Source organism: Pogoniulus pusillus, chromosome 35 (assembly GCF_015220805.1).
Source record: "Pogoniulus pusillus isolate bPogPus1 chromosome 35, bPogPus1.pri, whole genome shotgun sequence".
NCBI classification, from domain to species: Eukaryota; Metazoa; Chordata; class Aves; order Piciformes; family Lybiidae; genus Pogoniulus; species Pogoniulus pusillus.
The window spans coordinates 3,335,739-3,354,115 of NC_087298.1; the positions used below are offsets into that span (position 1 = coordinate 3,335,739).

Here is an 18,377-nt window from a genome sequence, read left to right on the forward strand (position 1 = left end):
AGCTGCCCTGTGGGTGCCCTTGAGCTCCCAAAGGCACTCAGAGACAGCCTGGTCCCCAGGGAAGAGGCACACGAGGTCAGCAGGAGCTTCTGCCCAAGCCTGTCCAAGGCTGTTCTCCCTGAGCCGAGGCTGGCCCCAGGGCTCGGGGACAGGGGAAGTTTTCTGCCCCTGTGCTCAGCACTGCTCAGGCCACACCTGGAGTGCTGTGTCCAGTTCTGGGCTTCTCCACTGCAGAGAGCTGTTGAGGCACTGGAAGGGGTCCAGAGGAGGGCAGCAAGGCTGGGGAGGGGCCTGGAGCAGAGCCCTGTGAGGAGAGGCTGAGGGAGCTGGGGGTGTGCAGCCTGCAGCAGAGGAGGCTCAGGGCAGAGCTCATTGCTGTCTGCAGCTGCCTGCAGGGAGGCTGTAGCCAGGTGGGGTTGGGCTCTGCTGCCAGGCAAGCAGCACCAGAAGAAGGGGACACAGCCTCAAGCTGTGCCTGGGCAGGTCTAGGCTGGATGTTAGGAGGAAGTTGTTGTCAGAGAGAGTGATTGGCATTGGAATGGGCTGCCCAGGGAGGTGGTGGAGTCTCTGTGCCTGGAGGTGTTGAAGCCAAGCCTGGCTGGGGCACTTAGTGCCATGGTCTGGTTGATTGGCCAGGGCTGGGTGCTGGGTTGTGTTGTCTGAGCTTGGAGCTCTCTTCCAGCCTGCTTCATTCTATGATGCTATGAACTTTCTTCTAATGTCCAACCTGAACCTCCCCTGATGCAACCTGAGGCCATTTCCTCTTGCCCTTCCACCTGATAGTAGGGAGACAAAACCAACTCCCACCTGGCTCCAACCTCCTTTCAGGGAGTTGAAGAGAGCCAGAAGCTCTCCCCTCAGCCTCCTCTTCCTCCTGCTGAGCAGTCCCAGGTCCCTCAGCTGCTCCTCCCCAGCCCTGTTCTTGATTTTCTTCCGCCAGATGTGGTGGACCAAGAGAACCACCTGGGAGCCAAATGTCCCTGAGGGCAGGGATGGGGGACACCACCTGCCACGTTTGTGCCCACAGCCCAGTGATGATGCTCAGCCTCACTGGGAGAATTGAGGGGGAGATGGAAAAGCTTCTAAATACCTGGCTCCAGAATAGCCTGATGGTATTTATAGCCTGGCCTCGGTGCCAGCCTGGCCTCGGTGCCAGCCTGCTCTGCTCCAGCAGGGTTTTAAGGAAGCACTGAGGGTAACAGGGGTGGAAGCTGAGGATCCAGACCTGGAGCTGCAGCAGCAACCTGGCATAGAATCATGGAATGGGTTAGGTTGGAAGGGACCTTAAAGATCATCTAGGTCCAACCCTCCTGGGCAGGGACACCTTCCACCAGACCAGGTTGTTCTGAGCCTCATCCAGCCTGGTCCTAAACACTCCCAGGGATGAGGCAGCCACAACTTGTCATAGCAACGAAATCTTCCTCATAGCCAGTCTAAATCTGCCTTGATCCAGTTTCAAACCCTTGCCCATCGTCTTGTCACCACAGGCAGTCCCTCTCCAGCCCTCCTGTCACCCTGCTGCCCATCTCCAGCTCTCCTGTCTCCCTGCTGCCCATCTCCAGCTCTCCTGTCACCCTGCTGCCCATCTCCAGCTCTCCTGTCACCCTGATGTCCATCTCCAGCTCTCCTGTCACCCTGCTGTCCCTCTCCATCTCTCCTGTCTCCCTGCTGCCCATCTCCAGCTCTCCTGTCTCCCTGCTGCCCATCTCCAGCTCTCCTGTCTCCCTGCTGTCCTTCTCCATCTCTCCTGTCTCCCTGCTGCCCATCTCCATCTCTCCTGTCTCCCTGCTGCCCATCTGCAGCCCTCCTGTCTCCCTGCTGCCCATCTCCAGCTCTCCTGTCTCCCTGCTGCCCATCTCCAGCTCTCCTGTCTCCCTGCTGCCCATCTGCAGCTCTCCTGTCTCCCTGCTGCCCATCTCCATCTCTCTTGTCGCCCTGCTGTCCCTCTCCAGCCCTCCTGTCGCCCTGCTGCCCATCTGCAGCTCTCCTGTCACCCTGCTGCCCATCTCCAGCCCTCCTGTTGCCCTGCTGCCCATCTCCAGCTCTCCTGTCACCCTGCTGCCCATCTCCAGCCCTCCTGTCGCCCTGCTGCCCATCTCCAGCTCTCCTGTCTCCCTGCTGTCCCTCCAGCCTCACTGCCCCGTGTCCCCAGGCATCTCTTCTGCTGCTTCAGTGCCGATCGAGGGGGCCATCCATGCCCGTGTGTGCAGCCATAGGTCCGTACATCCTGGCACAGCCTCTGGAGGTGCCCTCAGCTCATGCTCCATGCTGGCATCTTGCCGGGCCCACTCCTATGCCCGTTTCTGCCCCTTCACCCCAACAGACCCTGCCCAAGGCAGCACAGCAGCACTCCAGCCCCCTGGTGTGACTGCCAGGAGACAGGCTGGAGCCAAGTGCAGTGGCTGTCACCCCGGCAGCCCCCACTGCCCAGCTCACAGGGGAAGCCACCCTGCTGCAGGGGTGCCCGGGTGCCAGGTGAGCATTTGCCCTGAGCTTCACAGCGCTGGCTGTGCCCACCCCCACGGGTGGATGGCCGTGGGGCTGTCTGCACCTCCCCATAGGGACTCCTCTCCCCCAGGGCCAGGCAGGGTCTCACCCCCCCAGGGAGAGCCAGAAAGAAGGGGGGCACAGGTTTACTGCAGCCCCATGGCAGGAACCGTGATGGGATGGCTTGGGGGGCATCAGGGGGGCTACAGAGTGCTGGGGGTGTATGCTGAGTGTGTGTAGGGGGGGCTATGGGGTGCAGGGAGTGGGCTCTGTGTGTGTGGGGGGGGTGCTGGGAGGGTGATCGATGTGGGGGGTGCTGGGTGCAGAAGGTACTGGGTACAGGGGGGTTCTTGGGTGCTGGGAGGGCTATTCTAGAAGGGCAGGGTGCTGTGTGCAGGGTCCCTTGGGTGCTGGGGGGGCTATTGTAGAAGGGCAGGGTGCTGTGTGCAGGGTCCCTTGGGTGCTGGGGGGGTACTCTAGAAGGGCAGGGCACTGTGTGCAGTGTGCTGTGTGCAGGGTCCCTTGGGTGCTGGGGGGGGTATTGTAGAAGGGCAGGGCACTGTGTGCAGGGTCCCTTGGGTGCTGGGGGGGCTATTGTAGAAGGGCAGGGTGCTGTGTGCAGGGGTCCGTTGGATGCTGGGGGGGCTACTCTAGAAGGGCAGGCCGCTGTGTGCAGGGTCCCTTGGGTGCTGGGGGGGCTACTCTAGAAGGGCAGGGCGCTGTGTGCAGGGTCCCTTGGGTGCTGGGGGGGCTACTCTAGAAGGGCAGGGCGCTGTGTGCAGGGTCCCTTGGGTGCTGGGGGGGCTACTCTAGAAGGGCAGGGCGCTGTGTGCAGGGTCCCTTGGGCGCTGGGGGGGCTACTCTAGAAGGGCAGGGCACTGTGTGCAGGGTGCTGTGTGCAGGGTCCCTTGGGTGCTGGGGGGGCTACTCTAGAAGGGCAGGGCGCTGTGTGCAGGGTCCCTTGGGCGCTGGGGGGGCTACTCTAGAAGGGCAGGGCGCTGTGTGCAGGGTCCCTTGGGCGCTGGGGGGGCTACTCTAGAAGGGCAGGGCACTGTGTGCAGGGTGCGGTGTGCAGGGTCCCTTGGGTGCTGGGGGGCTACTCTAGAAGGGCAGGGCGCTGGGGGTGTTTCTGGCGGGGGGGGGTGGCTCCGTTCCGGCCTCCGGCGGCCGCCGTCGCTCGCTGCGCCGCGGCGGGGCGGGGCGGTGCGGGGCGGTGCGGGGCGGTGCGGGGCGGTGCGGGGCGGTGCGGGGCGGTGCGGGGGCGGTGCGCAGTGACGCCGTGTCCCGCCCCCCCCGCGGCTCGTCCCGCCCCTCCGCGCAGTCAGCTGAGCCCATTCCCCCCACCCCCCCCTCCCCCCACCCCTCCCGGCTCCGAGCCGCGGCCAAGCCCGTTCCTCCTCCTCCTCCTCCTCTTCCTCCTCCTCCCGCCGCATCTTTGCGCCCGCCGCCCGCAGCCTCGCCCGGGCGGGTGTGCGTCTGGGTGTCCCCCGTACCCCCTTCCCCCCCCCCCGGCACCTATACCCGCGCCCGCTGCGGCCCCCCCCGCCCCCCCAGGCCGGCACGGAGACATGGCCCCCATCGGACTCAAGGCTGTGGTGGGAGAAAGTAAGATCCTGCGCCCCCCGCGGGGACCGGGGGCTGGGGGGGGGGCGAGCCAGCCAGGCGCCAGCTCCTCTTTGCCGCGGGGGGGGGGGGATGCTGTGGATGCGCAGTACGGACCCCGGTGCGGGGACACACACATCTGGCGGGACGTGGGGGGCAAGCTGGGCTGGAGGCTGCTTTTGGGGGGGCCCTGTGTGTGTGTGTGTTGGTAGGGGGTGGGGGGGATCGGGGCTCGCCGTGGGCCTGCCGGTTGTGTTTGTTTCATTTTGTGTTAGGGGGGAGGGGGTTTGAGATTCGTCTGCAGTGCTGAGGAGGGCGGAGGGGGGGTGGGGGTGGGGGTGGAAAAAGCGAAGGTGGGAAGGGGGTAAAGAAGGAAGCGTGGGGAGCTGTAGTCTCCCCACCCCCCCCTCCTCTGCCTCCTCAGCGGAGCAAAACCCAATCGCCCCCCCCCCCCCAGCCCAGTGCACCCCATGGAGGCAGCGTTGGCACCGGGGGTGGGGGCTGCGCAGCAATCCGCCCCCTCCCGCCGTGCCAGGCCGGCAGCCTGGGCTTTGTCTGCAGCAAATCCAGCTTCCAGCGCCGGGGGGGGGGATGGGGGGGGGATGGTGTTGTGGTGCCTTTTTCCGGACGTGACTTCGCTTCCCTGATCCGGGAAAACCGTGAATACACCCGCCCCCCCCCGAAACACACACACACACCCCCCGGGGACCCCCCTCTTTGGGCATTCCTGTGCCTCGCGGGGTGACGATCTAGGGCTTATTTTGGGTGGGGAGGGGGGGTGGGGGGGGGGAGGTGTGTAGCGGAGGTGGGGGGGGGGAGCACCCTGGCTTCGCTTCCTCCTTCCCCCGGCTGCTGCAAGGCGATATTGGCAGCGGCTTCGTGGCGAGGGCTTGGGGGGGGGTTCTCCAAAACACCTTGGCTTGGGGGGCTGTAGGGGAGGGGGAGGCAAACGCTTCCCCCCCACCCCCCCCGTGCAAAATTAAAGCGAAAACCTCCGCATTAAAGCCTAAAATAACTAAATCCGGAGCAGAAAGGGCAGAGAGGGTGGAAACTTCCCCGCAGCCATGAAAAGCCTTTCTCCTCCCTCCCTCCCCGCTCCTCTCGCATGGATTATTTGCCTGCCATCCAGGCCAGCTGGGGCTCCTAGCTTGTGATTTGTTTGCTGGGGGGGGGGGGAAGGTATTGATGTGTGATTTTAGGGGATTGTCCGTGGGTGCAATCCTCGTGGGGGGGTTTTGGAAGCGTCGTCGTGCAGCGGCAAACCCTCCCGCGCAGGGCTGCGGATGGTGCGGCCGGGACTGGTGGTGTGATGGGGAGGGGAGGGGAGGGCGGTGATGTTGAAGGGAGAGGGGAGGGGGGAGAATATCTCCCTGGATTGATAATCCCCCTGCTTTGTTCCCTGATGTCACCTGCGCCAGCCCCGTGTCGCCCCCCAGTCCGTGTCCCCCTCCCCCGATCACTCAGTCCGTGTCCCCCTCCCCCGATCACTCAGTCCGTGTCCCCCTCCCCCGGTCACTCAGTCCGTGTCCCCCTCCCCCGATCACTCAGTCCGTGTCCCCCTCCCCCGATCACTCAGTCCGTGTCCCCCTCCCCCGATCGCTCACAGCCTGTGTCCCCCTCCCCCGATCGCTCAGTCCGTGTCCCCCTCCCCCGGTCACTCAGTCCGTGTCCCCCTGCCCCGATCGCTCAGCCCGTGCCCCCCTCCCCCGATCGCTCACAGCCTATGTCCCCCTCCCCCCATCGCTCACAGCCTGTGTCCCCCTCCTCCGATCCCTCAGCCTGTGTCCCCCTCCCCGGATCACTCACAGTCCGTCCCCCTCCCCATCATTTACCCTTCCCATCACTCACAATTTCCCCCCCCCATCACTCACAGCCCTCCCCATCACTTCCCCCCACCCCATTCACAATCCCTTTTCCCCCCCCAGTCACCCCGGGGTGCTGCACTCTGAGGCCAGAGCCCAGGCAGCTGCAAAATGAACGGGAAAAAACAGGGGGATGCAGGAAAATGCCCCAAAAGTGCCTCTGCTGCAGGCTCAGCTTTGAGGAGGGGGTGGTTGGCCCCTTGCTGGGGTTTTTAGGAGGGAGGAGGGGGGCACACAGCCCAGACAGTGGAGGGAACACACAGCCCAGACAGTGGAGGGAAGTGGGGAGGAGGCTGGACCAGCCACATAGGCAGCCCTCGGTCCCCACGGCTAAGGAGGGTGCGGGGACCAAGCATCACTGCACGTCTCTCATTTTCATTCGTTGTCTGTGCTGGAATAGACTGGGAGAGAGCACAGACAGACAGACACAGGGCAGACAGACCCACGGAGACGCAGACAGACCCAGGCTGAAGGCAGCATGGTGGAAATCCGTCTCAATCCTTCCCTTCAGGATCGAGTACCAAATGTCCCTGTTCCTAACCCCCCCCCCCCCGCCTCCGCTCCGCGGTGCAGACTGGCCGCGGTAGCTGCTGGTGGTGTCAGTGCCGTGGTGGAGCTGTGGCAGCGTGGGTGGCTGGAAGGGGAGTGCAGGGCTTGTGCAGGCAAAATGCTGCAGAGGAGCAGGGATGAGGCCCTCCGAGGAGCGCCCTTGCAGGGTTCAGTGCTCCCTGAGGCGCTCTTCAGGCTTGCCATGGGAAGGTCCTGCTCTTGGTGGGTGCCTTGAGATGCTGTTTGCAGCTGGAGCTGCTCCCCAGGACTTGGGACCAATCTGCAGGGTGCCCTTCTCTGGGCACCAATGCGGTAGCACAAGGTATGCCTGGCTCCCCTCACTGCGCCAGCCGGCTCTCCAGCAGGGGTTCCCTGAAGGGAGGGATCTTCTCCTGCAGGAGAAGATGCTTGCTTAAAGAGGTCCAAGCCTGAGGCTGATCCCTGGGGCAGGATATCTCTCCTGGGCTCCCCAGGAAGGAAGAAGGAAGGAAGGAGGGATGGATAGATGGATGCTGGTGCGTTGTCATGGCTCGCTCTGCCAGCCACCCCTCCAGAGCTGCATTCTGCCCTGGCTTCTCTCCAGACCTGGATTATTCTTCTGACCAGCTGGTGCCATAGCAAGATGGGGTTTGAAGGCCCTTGGAGAGGTGGGAGGAGGTGGGCAGGGGCATGGAGGTGGGTGAGTGTTGCAGGAGATGGGCAGAACCATGTTGTTAACTGCCAGTGCTGCGGGGAGCCTGATGGAGGGAGCTGCCCCTGTGCCTCCCCACAGCAATGGCTGTATTCTTCTAGGACTCTCTTTCATCTGAGCAGGGTTGGAGCTGAGTGTGCTCAGCCCTAGGAGTGATGCCCAAGGACCAGGTCCTGCTGGCATTGTCTTCTCTAGCTGCTGTGGCCACCTCGCAGGGAACCCCACTGGAGAACTCATTGCTTTGCTCTGTGCTGGCTAGAAGAACCTCACCCAAGTGTGGGAGCTGGTCCTACCCCCAAAACGTGGGCATTGCTTCCTTCCTCTCTTGCCCCAGAGCCTTCTTGGATATTCTCAGGGCAGTCTGCTCAGAGTTTTTCCTGCCCAGCTTGGTCCTTGCTCTCCTGCAGCACCCTGCAGTGGTGAGGAGGAGGCTGGGTTTACTTCACTGAACCATCACAGGCAAGGCTGTGCTGCAGAGGTGACACCTGTGCAGTGCCTGCCACCACACTGGGTTGGTGCAAGACATGTAGCTGGAGCATACTGAGGTGGTTCCCAAGCTGGATCTGAAAAGCCCTGGAGCCCTTCACCTGCGAGAAGAAACCTCCCCATGGGCTTCCTTTTGCTGTTGTTGGTGTCACGGACAGGTGGGAGAAGCAGAGCAGCTCTGGGATGAGGGAGTGCCAGCAGACTGTCCCCCAGGACACCAGCTGGTCCTTCCAGAGAGCACTCTGCCTGCACAGCCTCCTGCAGAAGTCACCTGTGCTCAGGGGCTGCCTGCCAGAGCCACACCAAGGAGCCCTACGGTCAAACCCTGCTGGGATGAGGTCCCGTGGGCCCTCAGCACCCTTGTGCCAGCACTCACTGCCTTCCCGTGTCACTCAGCGCCCTTGTTGTGCCATCAAGAGGTGTCTCAAGGGTCCACTCCTGCCTGGCCACGCTGGGTGTGATGACTCAGAGACCTGGGCACACAGCACGTGCTGTGCTGCACCTCAGGGACAGGGAGGAGGCACAGGCAGGGCTGGGACAAGGAGGAGGCACAGGCAGGGCTGTGAGCCACTGCCAGCCTCAAGGGCATGTCCAGGGCCCCTGGGAACCTGCTGGTGTGTGACTCACCCAGGCTGCTTGGGGCACTTCACTGCCCCCACCACCCCTTGGCTGAGGGCACAGGGAGACTTGGGGGACCAGATGCTGCCCGTTGAAGATGCTCCAAGCTCAGCTCAAGGTATGAGGCTTGTGTGCTGTCCTGGAGCCAAGTCTGACAAGGTTCTCTGCAAACAGAGGAAGAGGAAGGAGCAAAGGACATGAGGTTGGCTGGTCTGCTGGGACCACTGCAGGGATGCATGTTGCATCCCCCTGTCTGTATGAGGGCAGCTCCTGCAGCCCTGCCGTGACCTCAGCAGGGTGGTGAAGTGGATGGGTGAGGAGGAGAGTGTCTCTGTGCCCTCTCTCCGTGGGTGGGAGCAGACCCTGAAGCCAGTTGCTTCCTGGGCTCCCACCCTTCCAGTCCCCAACTCTGGAGAGTCCCAAGGGCAGCATGGTGCTGCATGCTTAACACGTGGGTACAGGAATGGGCAGTCAGCAAGCCTCAGCCTTCAGCCCTGCCACCAGGATATGTCTCCCCTCCAACATCAGCTCTTAAGTTGGAAAAGCTTGAAAGAAACACTTGCAGAATTGAGAGCTCACTTTCAAGCCTGTTGCAGAGCAGTTTTAGTCTCCAGTGCATGGTTTGCACCAGGGGCTGAGAAACACTTGCCCTTATGTGACCATGGCAGGGTACCAAGAAGGACAAACCTCCCTTTGGCAGGTCTGCATCCATCCACCAGTGTCTGCATCTGCAGGAGGGTTGAAAAAGCCACTGATGTAGAGGACTTAGACTCTGTCCCTCTTGGAAAAAAAGAGTAAGATCCAGGTCTCATTGCCCAACACCTCAGGAAGGATGTCCCAGGAGACCTTCCCTTCCTGTTCCCACAACACCAACAGGCTGAAGAAGAGAATCATCATCACGTGGCTCTCAGTTGCATGCTGAGGAGCAGATGCTGTGTCCACCAGCTTGTGGTGCAGGCAAGAACTTGGCTCTTGTGTTTTGAAGAAGGCAAAAATAGATGAAGCAGAGAGTGCATTAGTTTGTGGCCTCCCCCACTGCCCACACAAGTGTGTCCACATCCATGTTGGCATTTATGGAGCCCATCAGCTGATTTCACACCGTGCCACTCAGCGTCGGACCAGCTGGGCTGCCATCCAGCCTGTCTTTGCTGTCTGTGTGGGCACAGGAGATCACCTCAAGCTGGGCCTGGAGAGCCCAGATTTGTTGGTATTTTGCTCCTGCTTGGTTTAAGGCAGAGAAGAATTGGAGCAGGTTGCTCAGGGGAGGTGGTGGAGTCACCATCCCTGAAGGTGTTAAAGAAATGTGTGGCCGTGGCAGTTTGGGAGGTGGTTTGATAGCCATGGTGGTGTTAGGTTGGAGAGGGAGCTGAGGGGTCTTTTCCAACTGAGGAGAAGCAGCTGAGGAAGTCACAGCCACACACATAGGAGAGTGTGAGTGGTCCCTGGGGAAGGGTCACCTTCCCTTTGGCATCCCAAAGGGATGCTCTCCCGCTGCAGGAAAGCTCTTGGCTGCTCCTGGCACTACAGCAAGAGCTCCTCCAGCCACCATTGGGCAGGTACAACATCTCCACTGGGGATGGGATCATGGTGGAAGAGGACAAGTGCCAGTGAAGTGTATCATCCTTTGATCACAACAGGTCTGTGGCCCATTGATGCTACCTAAATGGGGAAACTCTTCTTAGGTCCTAGATCCTTGTGCAGAGCCAAGGAAACTGTGCCAGGAGTAATCCCACAGGGGAAATCCTCTTGAGGATTGCCCTTTTCTCCAGTCATCATCCAGTGGCCAATGAGATCTCCAGCCAGCATCTCCATTGGTCAATGAGAGTCATCCAAGGGTGCCATCAGGGCCTTTTCGCCTCCTTTGTTTCCTTTTGGGTCTCTTAACAAACATTCTTGAGTGACAGGTTCAGAGGAAGTGGCCTCAAGTTGCACCAGGGAAGGTTTAGTTTGGATATCAGAAGAAACTTCCCAGCTCCCTTTTAATCCTTCTGATGAGGCTGAGCATCATCACTGGGCTGTGGGCACAAACATGGCAGGTGGTGTCCCCCATCTCTGCCTTCAGGGACATTTGGCTCTCAGGTGGTTCTCTTGATCCACCAGATCTGGCAGAAAATGTAAAGAAATGTGGCACAGGACTGCTGAGGAGCAGCTGGGGGACCTGGGACTGCTCAGCAGGGAGCAAAGGAGGCTGAGGGGAGACCTTCTGGCTCTCTCCAGCTCCCTGAAAGGAGCTTGGAGCCAGATGGGGGTTGGTGTCTTAAGGAGCAAGTGATAGGACAAAAAGAAATGGGCTCAAGTTGCACCAGGGGAGCTTCAGGTTGGATGTTAAGGTTGAGTATTCTTGACTGCAAGGGTTCTGAGATGCTGGAACAGGCTGCCCAGGGAGGTGGCTGAGTGCTTATCCCTGGAGGTGTTCAAAGGCTGCAGGGATGTGGTGCTGAGGGCTATGGTTTAGCATCAGTGTCAGTAGGGTTGGATCATATTTTCAGGGTCTTTTCCAACCTTCCAATCCAAACACCTCTATGACTCTAAGATCTCCAGGCCTCTGCTCTCCTCCTCTCTGGGCTGTGCAGGTTCCCCCTGGCCGTGTCCAGCAGGTATCACTGCATTCATCCTCCATGCAGGCAGTGCAGATAGGAAGAGGAGGAATTAATCACAGGTTACTACGATTACTGTGACTAATCCTGGGAGCTGGAGCCCTGGCAGCAAGGCTCTCTGCAGCTCCCTGGAGCAGCACCAATTCTGCTTGGTGTGGCTCTGACACGTGGCATCTTCCCCCAGCAGCCAGGAGGGAGATGTGCTGCTCTGCCTGTGAAAGTGCCCCGAGCTCACCTCCTTGGGGAGGGAAGGGTGAAGCCAATCCTAGGCAGTTTTGCTCACGCAGGGCTTATTGCAGCTGGGTGGTACCTGGGTTGCACCCTCAGCAGGTTGCTGTGTGAGGAGTATTGTGTCCAGTTTTTGGGCTCCCCAGTTCAGGAGAGACAGGGACCTGCTGGAAAGAGTCCAGCAGAGAGCCACAAGGATGAGTGGGGGACTTGAGCATCTCCCTTGCAAAGAGAGACAGGGACCTGCTGGAGAGCCACAAGGATGAGTGGGGGACTTGAGCATCTCCCCTGCAAAGAGAGGCAGGGACCTGCTGGAGAGCCACGAGGATGAGTGGGGGACTTGAGCATCTCCCCTGCAAAGAGAGACAGGGACCTGCTGGAGAGCCACAAGGATGAGTGGAGGACTTGAGCATCTCCCCTATGGAGAGAGGCTGAGAGCCCTGGGGCTGTTTGGTCTGGAGAAGAGAAGGCTGAGAGGAGAGCTGATCAATGGCTACAGATATCTGGGGGATGGGAGTCAGTGGCTGAGGCCAAGGTCTTCTCAGTGGTCAGCAGCAATAAGCCAAGGAGCAGCAGCTACAAACTGGAACAGAGAAGGTTCCACCTCGACATGAGGACAACCTTTTGAAGGAAGAAATCTTTCCTGGTGTCCAGCCTAAACCTCACTTGGTTCAACTTGAGGCTATTTCCTCTTGTCCTATCACTTGTTGCTTGGGACAAGAAAACAACCCCTACCTGGCTCCAGCTTCCTTTCAGGGAGTTGTAGAGAGCCAGAAACTGGAGCAGAGAAGGTTCCACCTCAACATGAGGAGAGACTTCTTTGGTGTGAGGATGCCAGAGCCCTGGGGCAGGTTGCCCAGAGAGGTTGTGGAGTCTCCTGCTCTGGAGACTATCAAACCCTGCCTGGATGCATTCCTGTGTGGACTACCCTAGGGGATCCTGCTTTGGCAGGGAGGTTGGACTTGGTGATCTCTGGAGGTCTCTTCCAACCTCTGAAGTTCTGTGATTCTGTGAACATGTCCTCCAGAAAGGCTGAGGGCATCCAGGTGGGCTCCAGTGAGTTAAAAAACAGGTGTTCAGGATGTGAGCTGCTGCAGGGGAGCTGCTTGAGGTTAGCCTGGTTTATGGACACAGTGGTCTCTATAATCATAGACTCATGGAACAATTTGGTTTGGAAGGAACCTTAAAGATCATCCAGTTCCAACCCCCTTGCCACGGGCAGGGACACCTCCCACCGGAGCAGGTTGCTCAAGGTCTCAGCCATCATCCCTGAGATGGCTCTCAGCTGTGCTGAAGGACATCAGCTGGGCCTTGCCTCCTGTAGCTGAAGCAGTTCTTGATGTCCTGATGACCTTCCTGCCATGCTCCTGCCCTGCTTTATTTGGGACAGCTCAGTACCTTGGCACCTGCAGATGCCCCCCCGAGGATGTTCTGAGGTAGATGTGTGCTTGGCTCCATTCAGACATGGTTGTGCCTCTGTAACAGTCACACTGTCTTGAGCAATGAGTTCATGAACCAGCAAAAAAAGCAGTTGCCAGGCCAACCCAAAGCCAAACATCTTCCTCTTGGAGATGCATTGTGACAGCTGTTTAAGAGAAGTGGGTCTTGAGCAAACTTCACTCTGGCTTTAGAGTCGTAGAATCATGGAATGGTTTGGAAGGGACCTCCGAAGCCCATCCTGTCCAACCCCCTCTGCAGTCAGCAGGAGGGGCATCTTCAACCAGATCAGGCTGCCCAGAGCCCTCTCAAACCTCACTTTGAATGTGGAGCCTCAACCACCTCCATGGGCAACCTGTTCCAGTGTTCCATTACCCTCGTGGTGCAGAACCTGTTCCTAACATCCAATCTAAATCTGCTCACCTCCAGTCTGCTGCCTTTGCTCTTTGCCCTATCACTTCTGTGATCCAGCTTTCCAGAGCTGCTGCTCTATGGCTTTGGATCCTCAGGTGGAGGACATCTGAGGAGTGTGAAAGGACTGAGCCCTGCCTGTGATAGAGGGAAAAGCCCACGGCTGGGACCACCCACATCCTGCAGGACCTTCAGGCTGTTGGTCGTCCATGAAGCAGCTCTCTCATCCCTCACCACATCAGCCTGAGGTGTGCAGCCCAGGAGGCAGCAAAGCAGCAGGAGTTTGGTCTCTTGCATTGCTGCAGGAGCAGAGGAGTAGGAGCTTGGTCTCCTGCATTGCTCCAGGAGCAAAGCAGCAGGAGTTTGGTCTCTTGCATTGCTGCAGGAGCAAAGCAGCAGGAGCTTGGTCTCTTGCATTGCTGCAGGAGCAAAGCAGCAGGAGCTTGGTCTCCTGCATTGCTCCAGGAGCAAAGCAGCAGGAGCTTGGTCTCCTGCATTGCTGCAGGAGCAAAGCAGCAGGAGCTTGGTCTCTTGCATTGCTGCAGGAGCAAAGCAGCAGGAGCTTGGTCTCCTGCATTGCTCCAGGAGCAAAGCAGCAGGAGCTTGGTCTCCTGCATTGCTCCAGGAGCAAAGCAGCAGGAGCTTGGTCTCTTGCATTGCTGCAGGAGCAAAGCAGCAGGAGCTTGGTCTCTTGCATTGCTGCAGGAGCAAAGCAGCAGGAGCTTGGTCTCCTGCATTGCTCCAGGAGCAAAGCAGCAGGAGCTTGGTCTCTTGCATTGCTGCAGGAGCAAAGGAGCAGGAGCTTGGTCTCCTGCATTGCTGCAGGAGCAAAGGAGCAGGAGCTTGGTCTCCTCCATTGCTCCAGGAGCAAAGGAGTAGGAGCTTGGTCTCCTCCATTGCTCCAGGAGCAAAGCAGCAGGAGCTTGGTCTCCTGCATTGCTGCAGGAGCAAAGGAGCAGGAACTTGGTCTCTTGCATTGCTGCAGGAGCAAAGCAGCAGGTGCTTGGTCTCTTGCATTGCTGCAGGAGCAAAGGAGCAGGAACTTGGTCTCTTGCATTGCTGCAGGAGCAAAGCAGCAGGTGCTTGGTCTCTTGCATTGCTGCAGGAGCAAAGGAGCAGGAACTTGGTCTCTTGCATTGCTCCAGGAGCAAAGCAGCAGGAACTTGGTCTCCTGCATTGCTGCAACTTGACTGTTGCTGCTGGCACAGGCCAGGCTGGGCCAGCTCTAGAGCAGAAACGTGCCCTGGTTGCAACACCCCTGGTGCTCCGGGGTGGGGTGGTGGCAGGGACAAGGTTTTACTGCTTCAAACAGCTGGTGGAGCTCAGGGCTTTCTGAAGCAGCATTACAGGCTTGAGGCATCAGAGAATCACAGAATAGATCTGGTTGGAAGAGACCTCAAAGATCATCCAGTCCAACTTTTGACCCAGCACTGAAGGGTCAACACTAAACCATCTCCCTAAGCACCAGGTCCACATGGCACTTGAGCCCCCCCAGGGATGGTGACTGCAGCACTGCTCTGGGCAGACCATTCCAATGCTTCATAATCCTCCCTGTCAATAAATATTTCCCAATAGCCAGCCTAAACCTGCCCTGGTGCAGCCAGAACCATTTCCTCTAGGCCTGTCACTTGCCACCAAGGGGAAGAGGCTGACCCCTCCTTGCTTAAGGTGGTCATAGAGAGTGATGAAGTCTCCTCTCAGCCTCCTCTTCAGACTGAGCACCCAAATGGTCCATCTCAGCCCAGGCTGTGCTTGGGCACAGCTTTGTCAGTGTGGGCACAAGTGATGGCAGGGTTGGTCCTTCATCCCCCCAGGAGCAGCTGAAGACATGGGGCTGGTTGCTGTTGCCTTCAGCAAGGCAGGCAAGGAAGGACTGGAGAAGGGCTGCTTGGCATAAAGAGCATGGGCTAAGCCTCTTGGAGTGACCTGTGGGCTCGGGTCCTGCTAGGCCACCATGGCACCAGCTCCTGCCTGGAAATGATGCAGGGAAGCATTTCCATGCCCCAGGAATGAGCTTACCTGCAGGTGGTGGGCTGGGGAAGCTGGTTGCTCTCAAGCATGTTGTGTGCAGGTCTGTGTTAGCCCAGAGCACTGGAGGTGGTTTTGTTTGTGGCTGAGAGACCTGGGGGTGCTGGGAGAGAGGAGCTGAAGCTGAGGCAGCAGTGCCCAGGTGGGCAGCAGAGCCAATGGCATCCTGGGCTGGCTCAGGAGCAGTGTGGGCAGCAGGACAAGGGAGCTGCTTCTGCCCCTGTGCTCAGCACTGCTCAGGCCACCCCTTGAGTGCTGTGTCCAGTTCTGGGCTCCTCCATTGCAGAGAGATGTTGAGGTGCTGGAAGGTGTTTGGAGAAGGGCAGCAAGGCTGGGGAGGGGCCTGGAGCAGAGCCCTGTGAGGAGAGGCTGAGGGAGCTGGGGGTGTGCAGCCTGCAGCAGAGGAGGCTCAGGGCAGAGCTCATTGCTGCCTGCAGCTGCCTGCAGGGAGGCTGTAGCCAAGTGGGGTTGGGCTCTGCTGCCAGGCAGCCAGGGACAGAAGAAGGGGACACAGCCTCAAGCTGTGCCAGGGGAGGTCTAGGCTGGATGTTGTTAGGAAGTTGTTGTCAGAGAGAGTGATTGGCATTGGAATGGGCTGCCCAGGGAGGTGGTGGAGTGGCTGTGGCTGGAGGTGTTGAGGGCTGGGTGCTAGGTTGGGCTGGCTGAGCTTGGAGCTCTCTTCCAGCCTGCTTGATTCTCTGATTCTATGAGATGTGCTTCCTTGTCCACGGGCACTGATGTTGTCTCTGCTTGGGGGCATCCTTCCAGAGCTGGCTACATTGGCTGTTCTTGGTAGGAATTGTATCTAAAAGGCTTCCAGCCTGCAGGAGGCATGCAGTGTGGTGGGGCTGGGCAGGCCAAGTGTGCCTGGATGAGAGCTGCATATGCATTTTTTCCCCCCTCTCCCTTGAAACTTGGTTTGTCTCCAAGATGAAAAGCTTGAGTGAGAGCATTACTGGCTGGTGGTGGAGCCCAAGAACTCTGTCTGGCCTGGGGACTGTGACAGTTTGGGTGTTCCCTGCCCTCCCCCCCGTTATAAAATCACCCAGTCTAGACTCAGCCCAGCTGGAAATCAAGAATGAAGCTTTCTGTGTGCAGCTTAGCACAATGTACAGGCAGAGATCTACAATGTCTACAGCTATGGACAGCAATACACAAGGTAAAGGTAATATAGAAACACAGCAGCCCTGCCAGAAACCAGAGTGCCCAGGAGGGGCTCCCAACCACCCTTCCACCTCCTTCCCACCCCTCTGCCTTACCTCAGACTTTGCCTTATGTGCAAGGTGAGTCTGGAGAATTGGCATGGGGAGTTAGGAAGGAGAAGGATTAGTTACACAGACAGAAGGTTAGGGAGAGAAGTGAGGCAGCCAGAGAGCAACTCTGTTATCTATGGTTGTGTTCTTGTTCTTATCCATCTCAGCAAGCCTCTGAGTGCAGCAGCCACCACCTTGGTTTCCTTTTCACAGCCTGGCATCTGATTCTTCTCACCAACATATCCCACCTAGGCTCAAACTGGCACAGGGACACAGATGGCAACCTCTGACCTGCTAATGCAGGGGATGTGAGGATATTGTTTTCCAGGAGGTGGCCAGGCTCGACTTGAGGGCCTTGGGAAAGGGAGGAGGAGCTGCCATTTCACACCATGGCAGGGGCTGGAAGGGACCTCCAAAGCTCATCCAGTCCACCCCCCCTGCCAGAGCAGGATCTCCTACACCAGATCACACAGGAGCACATCCAGGCAGGGTTTGAATCTCTCCAGAGAGGGAGACTCCACAGCCCCCCTGGGCAGCCTGTGCCAGGGTTCTGTCACCCTCACAGGGGAAAAATTCCTCCTCATGTTTAAATGAAGCTTCCTATGCCTCAGCTTCCACCAGTGCCCCTTGTGCTGTCCCTGGGCATCACCCAGCAGAGCCTGGCTGCAGCCTGTAAGCCTGCTGCTGATCCTACAACTGAGTGCAGAGCTGGCTCAAGGTACCTTCCTGGCACTGCTCATCCTGTGTGCTGGCATCCCTTTTCCTGGTTGGATGTGCCCTTCCAGAGAGGCTGCTTAGAAGCTGTCCTGCTCTGGCCATGGGTCTGGGTGTCTTCTCAGCTCTAACCTTCAGTCTTGTGGCTCCAGCTTCACTGGAAGCAGCCAGCGTGGCCAGAACAGCCCCAGGGAGCAGTTGTACCCTGTTGGGCTGTACCTTTTCACCTCTGCATTCCTGCATCTTTCACCCTTTCCATGCCAGCCCTGCCCATGGCTACCTGCAGGGTTTAGTGTTGCCCCTTCAGTCCAGCCAAGTCCTAACAGACTCTGCTTCCCTAACCAGCAGGTTTAAGGAACCCCAAGCTGTGCAGGTCATGGCCATGTCTGCCCCAAAGAGGATGCTGCCATCTTGGGCTTCTGCTCTGCTCTGTCTTCTCCCCTCCTGGGCTTTGCCAGGTCCCTGGAGCCCCCTTGGAGGATGCTCTGAGGATCTGCTGCTTTCCCAACCCTGCCTGGACTCTGAGCTGGCTCTGGCAGCTGCTGGAAGAGTAGATCTTTGACCTTGATCTGTGACCTTTAGAGAAGGGCTGTGCTTGGCTGGAAGCAGGCTGGAAGCAAGGCTGGTGCCCGTTGCTGATGAGGCACCACCTTAAAACCAAAAAGCTCAGAGCAGTCACCCTCAGAGGACCCAGGTCTGCTCCAGAGGCCCAGCCTGGTGCCAGGGTCAGGCAGGTGATGTGCCAGAGTCAGGCTGGGTGATGCTGCATGGGCTGCATGCATCCAGCTCAGCCCACAGACACGCAGCCTGACCAGGAGGCTCTCAGGACAAACTGTCCCCTGCAGCCACTGCCCTGGTGAGAAATAGCTTGGGGCTGGCTGAGGCAGCTCTTTAAGGAGAGCTTTCTGGGCTCCCCTGCCCTGGGTCCCTGTTCCCCACCTCTCCACAGCAAATGGAGGGTGCTGGAGCACCACAGCAGTCAGCAACAGGAACCTCTGCACCAACAGCACCTTCCCATGGGTCCCAGGACACTTCCTTCCTCCCTCCTTCCTCCCTTCCTCTCCCAGCACTGGAGCAAAGCAGAATTCCCATCTCAGGGGCAGGATTTCTTCTGGCTGCTCCCAGCCGGACCCTGACCCTCTCCCAGTTCATGGGACAGGACCATGGTCCCACCAGGCTTTACTCTGCTGGTGGTGGTGGGGGTTGGTGTGGGATGGAGGGCACCTGTGTGCTGCCATGTGAACAGCACTGGTACCCCTGGATCCTTGTTCCAGGGAAGGAGCCAAACCTAAGTAGTGAGAGGAGGAGGAGGAGGAGGGATGCACTGGCACCCTGCCTTCACATCCCTGCTCCTGCTCCAGTGGAGGACCAGGGAGCAGCACCAGGGATGCTGCCTGTGGCAGAGGATGATTCA

The 18,377-nt window shown here is 59.0% G+C and overlaps 1 protein-coding gene across 2 annotated transcripts in view; it reads left to right on the plus strand.

The window, feature by feature from the left end:
- Window positions 1-3,832: 3,832 nt before the first annotated feature.
- The window catches only part of STXBP1 (syntaxin binding protein 1), a 35,514-nt gene continuing 20,969 nt past the window's right edge, over window positions 3,833-18,377 (plus strand). The window contains exon 1 of one of the 2 annotated variants that reach the window (XM_064171571.1): window positions 3,833-4,092. In XM_064171571.1, the coding sequence (XP_064027641.1) occupies window positions 4,056-4,092 (37 nt within the window). In that variant the 5' untranslated portion in view covers window positions 3,833-4,055. The remainder of the gene's footprint in view (window positions 4,093-18,377) is intronic. The other variant, XM_064171572.1, reaches the window with a different exon arrangement.